This window comes from Oncorhynchus tshawytscha, linkage group LG28 (genome assembly GCF_018296145.1).
Source record: "Oncorhynchus tshawytscha isolate Ot180627B linkage group LG28, Otsh_v2.0, whole genome shotgun sequence".
In the NCBI taxonomy this organism is placed as follows: Eukaryota; Metazoa; Chordata; class Actinopteri; order Salmoniformes; family Salmonidae; genus Oncorhynchus; species Oncorhynchus tshawytscha.
The window spans coordinates 25,341,105-25,356,903 of NC_056456.1; the positions used below are offsets into that span (position 1 = coordinate 25,341,105).

The following is a 15,799-nucleotide window of genomic DNA, read 5'->3' on the forward strand; positions in this document are numbered from 1 at the left end:
TAAACAACATTCATATACATTTTATGACATATCTTATTAAACATAAAACATCCATATTGGAACTATGAACAGCACAGTACTTTCTAAGTGAAGGGAACTTGTGACTCTGCAGTTGAGAATCAACTTTCTAAGTGAGTGGAATTTGTCTGTGAATTTGAGTTTGTTTGAAGAGGATGAAATAAAACATCCATATTTGTGGTAATCCCCGTAACATTGTTCCTCAAGTGCAGATAAGCTTGAGTGATGGTATTTGCCACCTCCCCCTCTTACAGTTGAAGTCAGAAGTTTACATACACTTAGGTTGGAGTCATTAAAACTCGTTTTTCAACCACTCCATAAATTTCTTGTTAACAAGCTATAGTTTTGGCAAGTCGGTTAGGACGTCTACTTTGTGCATGACACAAGTCATTTTTCCAACAATTATTTAGACAGATTATTTCACTTTTCATTCACTGTATCAAAATTCCAGTGGGTCAGAAGTTTACATACACTAAATTGACTGTGCCTTTAAACAACTTGGAAAATTATGTAAAGCTTTAGAAGCTTCTGATAGGCTAAGTGACATCATTTGAGTCAATTGGAGGTGTACCTGTGGATGTATTTCAAGGCCTACCTTCAAACTCAGTGCCTCTTTGCTTGACATCATGGGAAAATCAAAAGAAATCAGCCAAAACCTAAAAATTGTAGACCTCCACAAGTCTGGTTCATCCTTGGGAACAATTTCCAAACGCCTGAAGGTACCACGTTCATCTGTACAAACAATAGTACGCAAGTATAAACACAATGGGTCCACGCAGCCGTCATACCGCTCAGGAAGGAGACGTGTTCTGTCTCCTAGAGATGAACGTACTTTGGTGCAAAAAGTGCAGATCAATCCCAGAACAACAGCAAAGGACCTTGTGAAAATGCTGCAGGAAACAGGTACAAAAGTATCTACATTCACAGCAAAACAGGTCCTATGTTGACATAACCTGAAAGGCTGCTCAGCAAGGAAGAAGCCACTGCTCCAAAACCGCCATAAAAAGCCAGACTACGGTTTGCAACTGCACATGGGGACAAATATCGTACTTTTTGGAGAAATGTCCTCTGGTCTGATGAAACAAACATAGAACTGTTTGGTCATAATGACCAGCGTTATGTTTGGAGGAAAAAGGGGGAGGCTTGCAAGCCGAAGAACTCCATCCCAACCATAAAGCAGGGGAGTGGAAACATCATTTTGTGGGTGTGCTTTGCTGCAGGAGGGACTGGTGCACTTCAAAAATAGATGGCAACATGAGGGAGGAAAATGATGTGGATATATTGAAACAACATCAGTCAGGAAGATAAAGCTTGGTCCCAAATGGGACTTCCAAATGGACAATGACCATAAGCATACTTCCAAAGTTGTGGCAAAATGGCTTGAGGTCAACAAAGTCAAGGTATTGGAGTGGCCATCACAAAGCCCTGACCTTAGACCTATAGAAAATGTATGGGCTGAACTGAAAAGTGTGTGCGAGTAAGGAGGCCTACAAACCTGACTCTGTTACACCAGCTCTGTGGGAAGCTTGTGGAAGGCTACCTGAAACATTTTACCCAAGTTAAACTATTTAAAGGCAACGCTACCAAATACTTACTAATTGAATGTATGTAAACTTCTGACCCACTGGGAATGTGATGAAAGAAATTAAAGTGGAAATAAATCATTCTCTCTACTATTAATCTGACATTTTACATTCGTAAAATAAAGTGGTGATCCTAACTGACCTAAGACAGGACATTTTTACTAGGATTAAATGTCAGGAATTGTGAAAAATGTTGTTTAAATGTTTTTGGCTAAGGTGTATGTAAACTTCCAAATCCAACTGTACATTACCTGTTTGCAATAATTGCTGAGGAGCCTCTTGTTTTGTCTCTGCTGCTCGACGTCCTTGAGTGTAGCCAGTAATGTGGGAGGTTCACTCAAGCTGTAAAGAGGCTTCTCAATAGCTTTGAGGATGAAGTACAACAAGAAGATAACTTTTAGACTGACGGTCACAAAGGAAAAAGAGCAGAAAAGTGCTCCGCTCCACCCATTACATTTTTCTATCCAATTTCTACAGTACGAGCTCACTGTTATGAGTTTACATTTGACCTTTAAGGTTAGAGGTCTCCATATGTGGCTCAAATGTATGCTAATAATGATATATGGCCTGAGGCCTCTCATTCTTCATTAAAGCTTTGACACAGATATTTTGCCAAAATATTGTCCCAGAATGAACCCATTCTCCTTTTGAAGAAGTAATTAAACCACTCATTCACATATCCCATCCACTCATATCCCAAATGCAAGAATACAATCAGGGTGTGTAGAGAAATAGAGTGACTCCAGTGTGGATCAGAGGTTGTTTCTTTCTTGGACAGCATCTTCTCTTCCAATTAGTGCTGCTGCCTCCGCCCCGGAGCAGCTCTGTCAGCTCAGATCATCACAGCGCCTCATCTCAGAGTCAGCGACACGTTCAGCTATCGTCCCCGAATCCTGGCTTGCGTCCCAATTGGCACCCTGTTCCAAAAATAGTGCACTACCTTGACGCACAATAAGGGGAATAGGGTTCTATTTGGAATGCAGTCCTGGAAACTAAAGTAAGCTGGAGCTCTGACAGTACACCGTCTATGAACCAGCAAAAGGGCCAAGGTTTAATCAGAGAACATTTCTACTGTACAACAATAACATTTATTTAAGAACTAGTCTCATCAATATGGAAGTCATAAAAAGATTCAATAATGAAGGTCAAGTTTATTCATCATGTGCTCATAACATACATACCCAGACATTAAACAAAGCATCATTCCAAAGCATGTTGCTAATATATAAAAGTGTTTGTTATGCAACTTTAGAGCATGTCCACTGTATAGCGGTGAGAAATCAGCTAATGGAAATATCTCTTGACCATAAAGGCAAAAATACATTTTGTTCTCATAAGGACATCAATACATAGCCTGGTTCCAGATCTGTTTATGCTCTTGCCAACTCCATGGCGGTCCATGTAAAGCCAATGACAATGCGTATGACACTTGGCATGAAAACACAAACAGACTGGTGTTCAGGCTCATCAATACAAGGATACATCACTAATGTTCACAAAATGAACACATTAACTGTGGTAGCTATGACATTACAGATATTACTCCACTTCTCCATCTCCTTGGATCTTTAATATACACATAGGATGCACCCTACATGGCACCCTATTCCCTATATTGTCCACTACTTTTGACCAGAGATGGTCAAAGTAGTGCACCATGTAGGGGATATTGTGCCATTTGGGAAGGAGACAGCAACAGAATGTAGAATAAAATAACTCTAAGATGAAATAGAAAGTATTAGGCACTGTTAACATTTTGATTGACTACATCAATGACAAACATGCAAAAAACACAATCCTGGCAGATTTCTACATGGCAAATACATGAGTTCGCTCAACATTTGAAATGTCTTCGGAGATCAGGGAATAATAGTACATTTGGGCGGATTTTTCTAGGAAACACAAAAGATGACCGTGTTGGAGCTTAGGTCTCCTTCTCGTATGACCTCAAGTCTAAACATTGTCACCTTGTCAGTGGAAATACCTTTGTGAGGTAATCAGCAGTCATTTCCTATCTGTCTTCCATATCTACACGAAGCACCTGAAATCCCGGTCTGGTTCAGGGTCAGTTTGTTCAGCCGGATGGATGTGTGTATAGCAGTCCAGACAGGAGCATGGATCTACCACAGAACTCATACCTTGAGTTAAAATTTAAATAGACAGCATAGGTACATAACTTACAACAGAGATGGCTTTGGTTGGTTGTCTTAGTGAGGAATGAACACACACAAAAGCATAACATACTGTAAAAGATGAAAATGACATTCACATGATACAATACTAACAAGAGATTGTTCATCAATCATGTTGTGGTATGACATTCATGGTGTCTTTGCAGAAAATAATGCTGAGTAATAGCTTAGCAAAAATGACATACCAGTACTTTAGACTTTGCAGTAGGTCAATAGACCCTCTAATATACACAATGGTCCTTTACAATTAATCTCCTCTCCTACCTGCTCATATTGTACTTGTTCTCAACTATCTCATTTAAGTCTCTACATCCATTTTAATCCTCTCGACGGTAATACAAAGCAACATGTCAAATGTACATACTGTATATCTATCTATACATCTTTGCCATGACAATCAGAGTCTCCTTGTAATCATGTTTGACAAAATTAGATCTACTAGAACCCCAGTTCAGTTCGACAACCCATTGCTTAATTGTTTAAACAGCAAATGAACCATGAAGAAAACTAAATCTATGCTACAGTTGTTTTACATTTACGAAAGTAGATACAATGTTTGACGGTCAAGATGAAACCATTGTTAATTATCTCTTACCCTTTAGTTCTTTTCACTCTGAAAGTCATCACAAATGACTCAAACGATATTGTCAATGTCCCAAATGGCACCCTATTCCCTGTTTAGTGCACTACTTTTGACCAGGGTCCATAGGGCTTTGATCAAAAGTAGTGCACTCTATAGGAAATAGGGTGCCATTTGAGACTCAGATATTAACTTGAAAGACATTGTTCATTTAGACTAGTGTCAGAACACATGGGTGGAGGGCTGCATGAGGTCATTAAGCACAGTGTGAAATCCATTTCATCACAGAGGGTGAGGAAGAGGGAAAGAGAGAGGAAGAGGGAGAGGGAAAGAGAGAGGGAGAAGTATACTAGCCATGCACAGCACTTCACCCTGGCATCGTTTAATGAAAGGTTTATTTAAACTAACCAATGACTTAAAAACATTGGCATTACTGCAGACAGACCAATTTATTCATATCTGTTAAAAATACCCTGTTATGACATCTGCCATAAGTTGCAGGCACAATAAAGGGTACAGGTTTAATAGACAAACTCATTAGAAGATCCTAGAGCCATTTCAGTAATTGTTCTACCAATATTGTGGGCCAACCTAACGTTTTAGTGCCCACAACTGTAGCCTATGCTTGCTGTAGTGTGTATTTAGGCCAATAGCAGAGTTTTATAGTGTTTTAATGGAGACAGATGCCTCTTTACCCGCAGCCCTCACAGTACAGTAGTCTCGGTCTGCAGGAAGGACTGGGCCCGACAGTTACGTTGGAACTGAGCCATGTTCTCTGAGCCGTTTCTGGAGGCATAGGTGTTGTGCTGGGTGTAGTTTCTGGCCATATGGCAGTTGAGGCATATACTCTGCCATTTTCTCTTCAGTTCCCCTTGAACCTGAAGTAGGAAGATAAATCTCTTAGCACAAAGGGAAAACTAGTCAACATCTGTCAATTCATAGCAATACTATATAATGTTTCAATATAATCCTGTCCTCGTTGATTTACTACAATGAAAATGAAGCAGACAACATTTAAAATGTCAATGTTTATCAACTTCTAATAAAAGACCTCCCTAATTAGACTGTAAAAATGTCTCTTTAAATCAGTTAAAACCTTGTTTTCCAAAATAGCTTTCATAAAAGCCCCCACTTTTCTTCCCAAATTGACCCAAGGAAGACACTGTCAACACTGATTCACTAATCATTTTCACTGCTATTTGTCTTCCTCATTGAGCCATTAGTCCCCAAGGCAACCCTTTAATTCCAGAAAAAAAAGAAACAACAATTAAGTCAAGAGCTTAAAGACAAGGGCTTACCTCACTGTTTAAGAAACAGTACAGGATGACAACCACCAGGCCCTGCCAATAGAACATCAACAGAAAATCCCGTAAATGAGAGACAACCAAAAACACAAACAATTCCCAACAAAACTGCCAAATATAGCCAGAAGATATTAATTATGATTAAATTATGCAAAAATGATCAGTTTTACCTGAAAGGATCCGATAGCGAGGTCAAAGAAGATTTTGTAATCTACCATGGATTCATTGAGAGACACAAAGACAACATAATGGATGCCAAACAGAGGGATCAACAGGAGAGTGGATTTGGCCAACCTCCTGAAAGCACACACAATATTACAGAGATACTGTATGCAGGGGACCTAGAGACTACCTAGAGACTACTTATAATCAATAATATACTGTTTAATATAATAATAATAGCTGGTTATATGTCCACAAAACTTTGGTAGCGAAACGTTGGTGTTTGCCCATTTAAATTATTGAGAGCATGTAGTGCATGCGACTTCCTTACATTTTTTGTTGAGTTGGCACTTCTCTAACTATTTCTGGTGTGCGTCCTCATACTTTTTTGTACATATACACATCAATGGAATACGTAAGGGATAAATCAACAAGGGGCTGTGCCAGTGCACGTCAGGCAGTGGAGGCTGGTGAGAGGAGGACGGCTCATAATGATGGTGTGTAATGGCTGGAATGGAGTGGTATCAAACACGTGTTTGATGCCATTCCATTCATTCCATTCCAGCCATTATTATGAGCCATCCTCCCCTCACCAGCCTCCACTGATGTCAGGTCAACATAACACCCGGCATCATGGTTTATTTCCACATTCCCATGTTGATGATCTCTTTACATAAAGCATGTCTGGAGTCTCTCTAGAATCCCATAAATATGCAGCTCAATAACGTGCAATGTGTATAGAGTGGCATAGGGAATATCCTACCAACAAAAGGGCACCCAAAATAAACCAGAGTTTTTATCGAAGTTTTTACCCATCATTCCACAGCCTTTTGCCACAAGAGCAGACATTCAGATTTACATATATTCTTAGGGATATATTTCTCTGAAGAAGCAGCATCTTAGCCTTTCTAAAACCTCAACAGACTGCACAGATTACAGAGTGTATTAGTCCCTTTTGGTGATGCTACCCTTCTGGCTGCTGAGAATTTCCTCAGAAGATTTTCAGGGAAGCAGATAGTCATCAGCAGACTGGTCTGAACTCAGGGATGGCTGGCTTTGTGCTGCAGTGAGAGTAAAGTCTGCATCCCAAATGGCCCCCTTTTCCCTATATAGTGCACTACTTTTTACCAGAGGCCTTTGGACCCTGTAGGGAATAGGGTGCCATTTGAAATGCCTCCTAAATCGTTAAGGGATACTGACTGCCAAGTGCCAACCTGTGATTCTTAGCACTAAGGTGGATTATGCTGTAACAATAGACACCAGCTCATCCAGTCTTAGCATCACCACCTGCCTCTTATCCCTAAAATCCCCTCGCTGAACAGATGGTAATATTTCTCCCTGAAGGCAAAGGCGTGCTGTGATGACCACCTCTATAGCTTAGCCTGAATCTTGCGTCATTCAGCAGTCTGCACTATAGAACACCTTCAGGCTGCATGTCTTTGGCCTGAGAAGGCAACTAAAATACCACGTCAGTGGCATGCAATTGTATACTGTGGCATTTAAGTGTGGTGACATAGGAATGTTGACACACTCCATTGTTGAGTACTCATTGTCTTTTGCCTGAGTGAAGTAACACATGCCTACTTGGATACAAGAGCACATACCTGTATTGTGACTGGTCGTTGCCACCCACATCAGGACACCTCAGTTTCTGAACCAGGATTCTTATAATACTGATGAACAGGAGGAAGTTCACCTGGAAAGCCAGTGAACAGACATGATATATAATATCATATAAATACGACACATATTTGTATATTTAGTCAAATTTGTTTACTGCATTGCTTTTGAAGGGCATTTAGGTCATCTATGACCAGTAATGGTATACATTTGAGGGAAATGTGATGCAATCAGATAAGAGGAAACAGTAGAAGCCGTCACATATAAATCCCTTGCTGTAAAGCCCTCATAAACATTATCCTAACTATAAAGCCCTCATAGACATTATCCTGACCAACTGGCCCCCCAAATACACCTCCACTGTCTTCAACCAGGATCTCAGCGATCACTGCCTCATTGCCTGTATCCGCTACGGGTCCGCAGTCAAACAACCACCCCTCATCACTGTCAAACGCTCCCTAAAACAATTCTGCGAGCAGGCCTTTCTAATCAACCTGGCCCGGGTATCCTGGAAGGATATTGACCTCATCCCGTCAGTTGAGGATGCCTGGTCATTCTTTAAAAGTAACTTCCTCACCATCTTAGATAAGCATGCTCCGTTCAAAAAATGCAGAACTAAGAACAGATATAGCCCTTGGTTCACTCCAGACCTGACTGCTCTCAACCAGCACAAAAACATCCTGTGGCGGACTGCAATAGCATCGAATAGTCCCCGCGATATGCAACTGTTCAGGGAAGTCAGGAATCAATACACCCAGTCAGTCAGGAAAGCAAAGGCTATCTTTTCAAGCAGAAATGTGCATCCTGTAGCTCTAACTCCAAAAAGTTCTGGGACACTGTAAAGTCCATGGAGAACAAGAGCACCTCCTCCCAGCTGCCCACTGCACTGAGGCTAGGTAACACGGTCACCACTGATAAATCCATGATAATCGAAAACTTCAACAAGCATTTCTCAACGGCTGGCCATGCCTTCCTCCTGGCTACTCCAACCTCGGCCAACAGCTCCACCCCCCCCCCGCAGCTACTCGCACAAGCCTCCCCAGCTTCTCCTTTACCCAAATCCAGAATCAGATGTTCTGAAAGAGCTGCAAAACCTGGACGAGTACAAATCAGCTGGGCTTGACAATCTCAACCCTATATTTCTGAAACTATCCGCCGCCATTGTCGCAACCCCTATTCCCAGCCTGTACAACCTCTTTCATATCGTCTGAGATCCCCAAGGATTGGAAAGCTGCCGCAGTCATCCCCCTCTTCAAAAGGGGGAGACACCCTGGATCCAAACTGTTACAGACCTATATTCATCCTGCCCTGCCTATCTAAGGTCTTCAAAAGCCTAGTCAACAAACAGATCACTGACATCTCGAATCCCACCGTACCTTCTCCGCTGTACAATCTGGTTTCCGAGCCGGTTACGGGTGCACCTCAGCCATGCTCAAGGTACTAAACGATATCATAACCGCCATCGATAAAAGACAGTACTGTGCAGCCGTCTTCATCGACCTGGCCAAGGCTTTCGACTCTGTCAATCACCATATTCTTATCGGCAGACTCAGTAGCCTCGGTTTTTCTAATGACTGCCTTGCCTGGTTCACCAACTACTTTGCAGACAGAGTTCAGTGTGTCAAATCGGAGGGCATGTTGTCCGGTCCTCTGGCAGTCTCTATGGGGGTGCCACAGGGTTCAATTCTCAGGCCGACTCTTTACTCTGTATATATCAATGATGTTGCTCTTGCTGCGGGCGATTCCCTGATCCACCTCTATGCAGATGACACCATTCTGTATACTTCTGGCCCTTCCTTGGACACTGTGCTATCTAACCTCCAAACGAGCTTCAATGCCATACAACACTCCTTCCGTGGCCTCCAACTGCTCTTAAACGCTAGTAAAACCAAATGCATGCTTTTCAACCGTTCGCTGCCTGCACCCGCATGCCCGACTAGCATCACCACCCTGGATGGTTCCGACCATATGTGGACATCTATAAGTACCTAGGTGTCTGGCTAGACTGTAAACTCTCCTTCCAGACTCATATCAAACATCTCCAATCTAAAATCAAATCTAAAGTCGGCTTTCTATTCCGCAACAAAGCCTCCTTCACTCACGCTGCCAAACTTACCCTAGTAAAACTGACTATCCTACCGATCCTCGACTTCGGCGATGTCATCTACAAAATAGCTTCCAATACTCTACTCAGCAAACTGGATGCAGTTTATCACAGTGCCATCCGTTTTGTTACTACAGCACCTTATACCACCCACCACTGCGACCTGTATGCTCTAGTCGGCTGGTCCTCACTACATATTCGTCGCCAGACCCTCTGGCTCCAGGTCATCTACAAGTCCATGCTAGGTAAAGCTCCGCCTTATCTCAGTTCACTGGCCACGATGGCAACACCCACCCGTAGCATGCGCTCCAGGAGGTGTATCTCACTGATCATCCCTAAAGCCAACACCTCATTTGGCCGCCTTTCCTTCCAGTTCTCTGCTGCCTGTGACTGGAACGAATTGCAAAAATCGCTGAAGTTGGCCTACCTCCTCATGCCTTTTGCACACAATGTATATAGACTATTTCTTTTTCTACTGTGTTATTGAATTGTTTATTGTTTACTCCCATGTGTAACTCTGTGTTGTTGTCTGTTCACACTGCTATGCTTTATCTTGGCCAGCTCGCAGTTGTAAATGAGAACTTGTTCTCAACTAGCCTACCTGGTTAAATAAAAATAATAAGAACTATGTTTGGACAGGAGAAATGTCGATAAAGCCAGGATCAACCTTGAATTATATCCAGGAACTGCATTAATTCACATGCATGCAGAGTAACTACATAAATGTAGCATGCTCTTGCTATTACAGTCCTATCAGCTCCCAGTATGCGCTAGATTGACAGATCTGAATATTCTCTGTCTGCATCCCAAATGGAAACCTATTCCCTTTTCAGGGTAGTGCACTATATAGGGAATGAGTGCCATTTGAGACGCATCCTCTGTATGACATTTACTTATCTGGACACCTGTTTAGTTAATGCCTGGATATAGCAGCAGTTGGATCCTGCATGTGGTAAAGGGAATTACAGCAGCAGCAATGGGTCAGGATAGATGTTGGATACCCACCATGATGGAGATTCCTATGGGCACATTGATCACCCACATTGGGATTGGGTTATCATTCTGTTCCCAGCAGCTGAAGAAATAGGAAAAACCTACATGAGAATGTTAGTTAACACGTTCCATGCATCCCTGCCCATACTAATCTAAGCACAGCACGTTGTGCTGGTCAAAATGATTTGAGCATTAAATCAAAATGATAAAGGTTGCCAAATGCTTGATTAATTTGATAATCACATGAATCTGAAGTCACAGATTATAACATGCAAACCAAGACAAACATTGGTCTGGCAATCACATAGGAAAAGAATCCAACACATCAATCATGTACATTTATGATTTCCAAGGTAACTCACCCAGTATCCTCATAATAAACCCTTGCAATAGCCCATGCAGAAACAAACACTGTTGGGATTCCTGAAACAGAGAGGAGAATACGTCTGAAAGTATAAATGGATTGAATGTACTGTATGTTCCTCACTGTTGTTGATACATTGCACAGAGTATATATTAATGATTATAAACTGGGTGGTTCGAGCCCTAAATGCTGATTGGCTGAAAGCTGTTGTATATTAGACCGTGTACCACATTGCATTGTGCATAAGAACAGCCCTTAGCCATGGTATATTGGCCATACAACAACCCCTCATGTCTTATTGCTTAATTATAAACTGGGTGGTTCGAGCTCTGAATTCTGATTGGCTGACAGCCGTTGTATATCAGACCGTATACCAAGGGTATGACAAAACATTTATTTTTACTGCTCTAATTACGTTGATAACCAGTTTATAATAGCAATAAGGTACCTCGGGATTTGTGATATATGCCAATATACCATGGCTAAGGGCTGTGACCAGGCACTCGCGTTGCGCATAAGAACAGTTCTTAGCCGTGGTATTTTGGCCATATACCACACCCCCTCAGGACTTTTTGCTTAAGTAACTTACCCCAGCCAATGAGAAGATAAACGATGAAGTGCCTATTTTCAGAGAAGATGACAATCAGCAGCATATGGAGGTAGAGGCCCTCAACCAGCAACCAGAAGAAGTTGGCCATGATAAAGTAGTGAAAAATCACCAGGCTCGCCTTGCATCCAATCTGGAACAACATTGTAGTACATCACTTGTGCTGCTATACAAAGAGAAATTACAACACACTCAACAAAAAGAACAAATGTGTGTGTCTATATGGAAACTGAATTCCATGTCCTTATTCTGATACACGAAGAAGTGGAAAACACACATTTCTAAAGTATACCCACACAAACATAATCAGAGTGAACTGAAGGTATAATAACCAAAATGTGTCCAATGGAAACTGAATTCTGTACCTCAATCTCAAAGAATAAGTGAAAGAAACATGTTTCCAACAAATCTGTACAAATACTTATCAGTCTGAATTGTGAATGAACTATAAGAACCAGAGACATGCAGGCTGATAAACATCCTGGCTCACCAGTGAAGGCAGCTCAGAACACTGATTGCTGCGAGAGAAGAGGATGTCGTCCTTCACAAGGACCGCCACCGCCCTCAGGATGAAGGAAAAGAACAGGTTGAGGTGAATGTAGTTCCTCGTGCAGTGGAGTTTTCTATAGAGGGGGTAGCAGAGGTAATTATTAAATCAGAGGATCTCTGGTGTGTTGATTCAATACCCTGCTGCTCTGAACAGAGGGTGTTCTCTACTGTACGTAACTAAGTCTGTGTCCCAAGTGCCACCCTATTTCGTATATTAAGAACTAATTATGACCAGGGCCCTTGGCAAAAGTAGTGCGCTATATAGGGAATAGGGTGCCATTTGGGATGCATCCTAACTCTCACCTGAATACACAGAGGATGGCGCTCCCGGTTGTGAGGGCGATCAAAGACAAACTGTGGCCCAGGGTGTACAGAGTCTTCACCACCATAAAGAAGACCAGCTATAGGAGAGAGAACAAACAGTACAGTTATTGGCAGTATCAAAGCTGTATATATTCAATTCAATTAAATGTAAAAAAAAATATGGGCAATTACTTCAACATATATAGAAGCCAAGTTAGAATAAAGAACATGTGCAAGTCATGTGCAATATCAACATTGTGTGTACTTTCAGAATGTACTTGATTCTAACATCAAATGAATAACAAGGAAGGACAGATTATAGGTTGTAATAGTTTTTAAACATCCTCAGCAGGTAAACATATCATTACAAATACTAAACCATTCTTCCATGAAACTGGCATGCGTCAGCAAATCCAACTCCTTCAATTCTATCAATCAATCAAATGTATTTAATAAAGCACATCAGCAGTTGTCACAAAGTGCTTTACAGATACCCAGGCTAAAATCCCAAAGAGCAAGCAAGCAATGCAGAGGCAGAAGCACAGTGGCTAGGAAAAATCCCCCAGAAGGCAGGGAAAAAACCTAGAGTGGAACCAGGCTCCGAGGAGGTTGCCAGTCCTGTTCTGTCACACCCTGATCTCTCCAGGTGTGGCTTATTTCCCCCGGTGTATTTATCCCTGTGTTTCCTGTCTCTCTGTTGCCAGTTCTTCTTGTCAAGTCAACCAGCATGGGTTTTCCCGTGCTCCTGCTTTTTCTTATCTCTTCTCTCTCTTTTGCTAGTCCTACACATTGATTCAAAGGGATTTACTATGTCATTAAAAGGATCTGCGTGAGCAGAGGTAGGAAAAGCAGAGGTACAGAATCATTGAGACATTTTGAGAGACATTTAGAGACTCCTTTTCAAACTCACAAAAGTGGACTGTGGAGATGGGCGAAAAAAAGTGCTTCTACTGCTAAATCATTTCAACCCGCTCAAAGGGTGATTCACAGGTTGATTCAAAGAGATTGAAATCTTAAAAGGACCCGTGTGAATCTTCTCTCTAATATTGTTTCCCCAGGAAATGTGTCAAATGTTTGATTTCCACCTTTTTACCACTGTCTAGTGAAAAACAGTGACTTTCTTGAAAACGTCAGACAAGGACCCTACTACCAACGCACCAACACTCCCAGTTTGAGGTAGGGCCAAATGTACATTATCTTACGAAAACAATCATCCTCTCTAAAAGCATGGAGAGCGCTCCTGTTCTGCAGCGACCTCTTCTACACCTGCACTTCACACTATCCATTGCTCATTGTTCTTCAAAACGTGCATGCGCGCACACGACATTTGATATCACATCAGTCCTTGTTTTAGTTATTCTAAAATATACAGCACGTTTTAACATCACATCCTAAGTGCCCTTCAAATATAACTATAAGAAAAAGTTATCCAGCCAAAGTTGAGGTTACAAGGCCTGGTCCCAGATCTGTTTGTGCTCCTGCCAACTCCACTGCTGCCATTTTGTATTTGTATGTATTATGGATCCCCATTAACTGCTGCCAAGGCAATAGCTACTCTTCGTGGGGTCCAGCAAAATTAAGGCTGTTACAATAAATATACAGTGCATTAGGAAAGTATTCAGACCCATTCCCTTTTTCCACATTTTGTTACATTACATCCTTATTCTAAAATGTATTAAATAAACACATTTTCCTCATCACTCTACACACAGTACCCCATAATGAGGTGAGAACTGTTAATTTCATTTTTACAAATGCATTAAAAATAAAGAACATAAATACCTTATTTATGTAACTATTCAGACCCTTTGCTATGAGACTCGAAATTGAACACAGGTGCATCATGTTTCCATTGATCATCCGTGAGATGTTTCTACAACTTGATTGGATTCCACCTGTGGTAAATTCAATTGATTGAACATGATTTGGAAAAGCACACACCTGTCTATATAAGGTCCCACAGTCGACAGTGCATGTCAGAGCATAAACCAATCCATGAGGTTGAAGGAATTGTCCGTAGAGCTCTGAGACAGAATTGTGTTGAGGCACAGATCTGAGGAAGGGTACAAAAACATTTCTGCGGCATTGAAGGTCCTCAAGAACACAGGGGCCTCCATCATTCTTAAATGGAAGACGTTTGGAACCACCAAGACTCTTCCTAGAGCTGGCTACCCGGCCAAACTGAGCAATCGGGGAGAGAAGGGTCACTCTGACAGAGCTTCAGAGTTCCTCTGTGGAGATTGAACATTCCAGAAGGACAACCATCTCTGAAAAACTCCACCAATCAAGCCTTTATGGTAGAGTAGCCAGACGGAAGCCACTCCTCAGTAAAAGGCACATGACAGCCCACTTGGAGTTTGCCAAAAGGCACCTAAAGGACTCTCAGACCACGAGAAACAAGATGCTTTGGTCTGATGAAACCAAGATTTAACTCTTTGGCCTGAATGCCAAACGGAAGGAAAGCATCATGCAGTGGGGATGTTTTTCAGCAGCAGGGAATGGGAGACTGGTCAGGCTTGAGGGAAAGATTAACGGAGCCAAGTATAGAGACATCCTTGATGAAAACCTGCTCCAGAGCGCTCAGGACCTCAGACTGGGGCGAAGGTTCACCTTTCAACAGGACAATGACCCTAAGCACACAGCCAAGACAACGCAGGAGTAGCTTCAGGACAAGTCTCTGAATGTCCTTGAGTGGCCCAGCCAAAACCCGATCAAACATCTCTGGAGAGACCTGAAAATAGCTGTGCAGCAACACTCCCCATCCAACCTGACTGAGCTTAGGAGGATCTGTCAAGAAGAATGGGAGAAACTCCGCAAAAACAGGTGTTCCAAGCTTATAGCGTCATACCCAAGAAGACTCAAGGCTGTAATCGCTGCCAAAGGTGCTTCAACAAAGTGCTGAGTAAAGGGTCTGAATACTTATGTAAATGTCATGTTTCTAAAAACCTGTTTTTGCTTTGTCATTATGGGGTATTGTGTGTAGGGGTGAGGGGAAAAAAACAAATATATCCATTTTAGTACAAGCATGCATAGTATATACATTTCACAACACATTAAGTGTGTGCCCTCAGGCCACTACTCTACTACCAAACATCTACAGTACAACACAATCTCCATGTGGGCGTGTGTGTATAGTGCATATGTTATCATGTGCACGTGTCTGTCTCTTCACGTATCTACGCCAGTCATGAAACGACAGATTTCAACCTCTGAATAAAAGTCTAGTTCAACAGCAATGCCTGTCTTTTTTTATCCTGACCATTTTATGATATCATTACATTTGACATAGTATTTATAAAACCTGCTTGTTTTTCGTTTAATTTTATTACAACCCAACTTAGAATATTTCCCCTTCCTGGTTTTATGGTGACAACGTCCGTGGCGCGCTTGCAATGCAACTTCTGGAGATGTGTGAATGCG

The 15,799-nt window shown here is 41.8% G+C and overlaps 1 protein-coding gene across 1 annotated transcript in view; it reads right to left on the reverse strand.

Moving 5' to 3' along the window:
- Positions 1–2,732: 2,732 nt before the first annotated feature.
- Positions 2,733–15,799, reverse strand: part of LOC112226983 (vasoactive intestinal polypeptide receptor 2) — a 47,396-nt gene continuing 34,329 nt past the window's right edge. The window contains exons 5-13 of the mRNA XM_024391736.2: positions 12,380–12,477; positions 12,018–12,150; positions 11,510–11,660; positions 10,919–10,979; positions 10,569–10,638; positions 7,444–7,535; positions 5,848–5,974; positions 5,672–5,713; positions 2,733–5,251 (exon numbers count right to left, since the gene is read on the reverse strand). Coding sequence (XP_024247504.1) covers positions 5,078–5,251; positions 5,672–5,713; positions 5,848–5,974; positions 7,444–7,535; positions 10,569–10,638; positions 10,919–10,979; positions 11,510–11,660; positions 12,018–12,150; positions 12,380–12,477 — 948 coding nt within the window. The 3' untranslated portion in view covers positions 2,733–5,077. The remainder of the gene's footprint in view (positions 5,252–5,671; positions 5,714–5,847; positions 5,975–7,443; positions 7,536–10,568; positions 10,639–10,918; positions 10,980–11,509; positions 11,661–12,017; positions 12,151–12,379; positions 12,478–15,799) is intronic.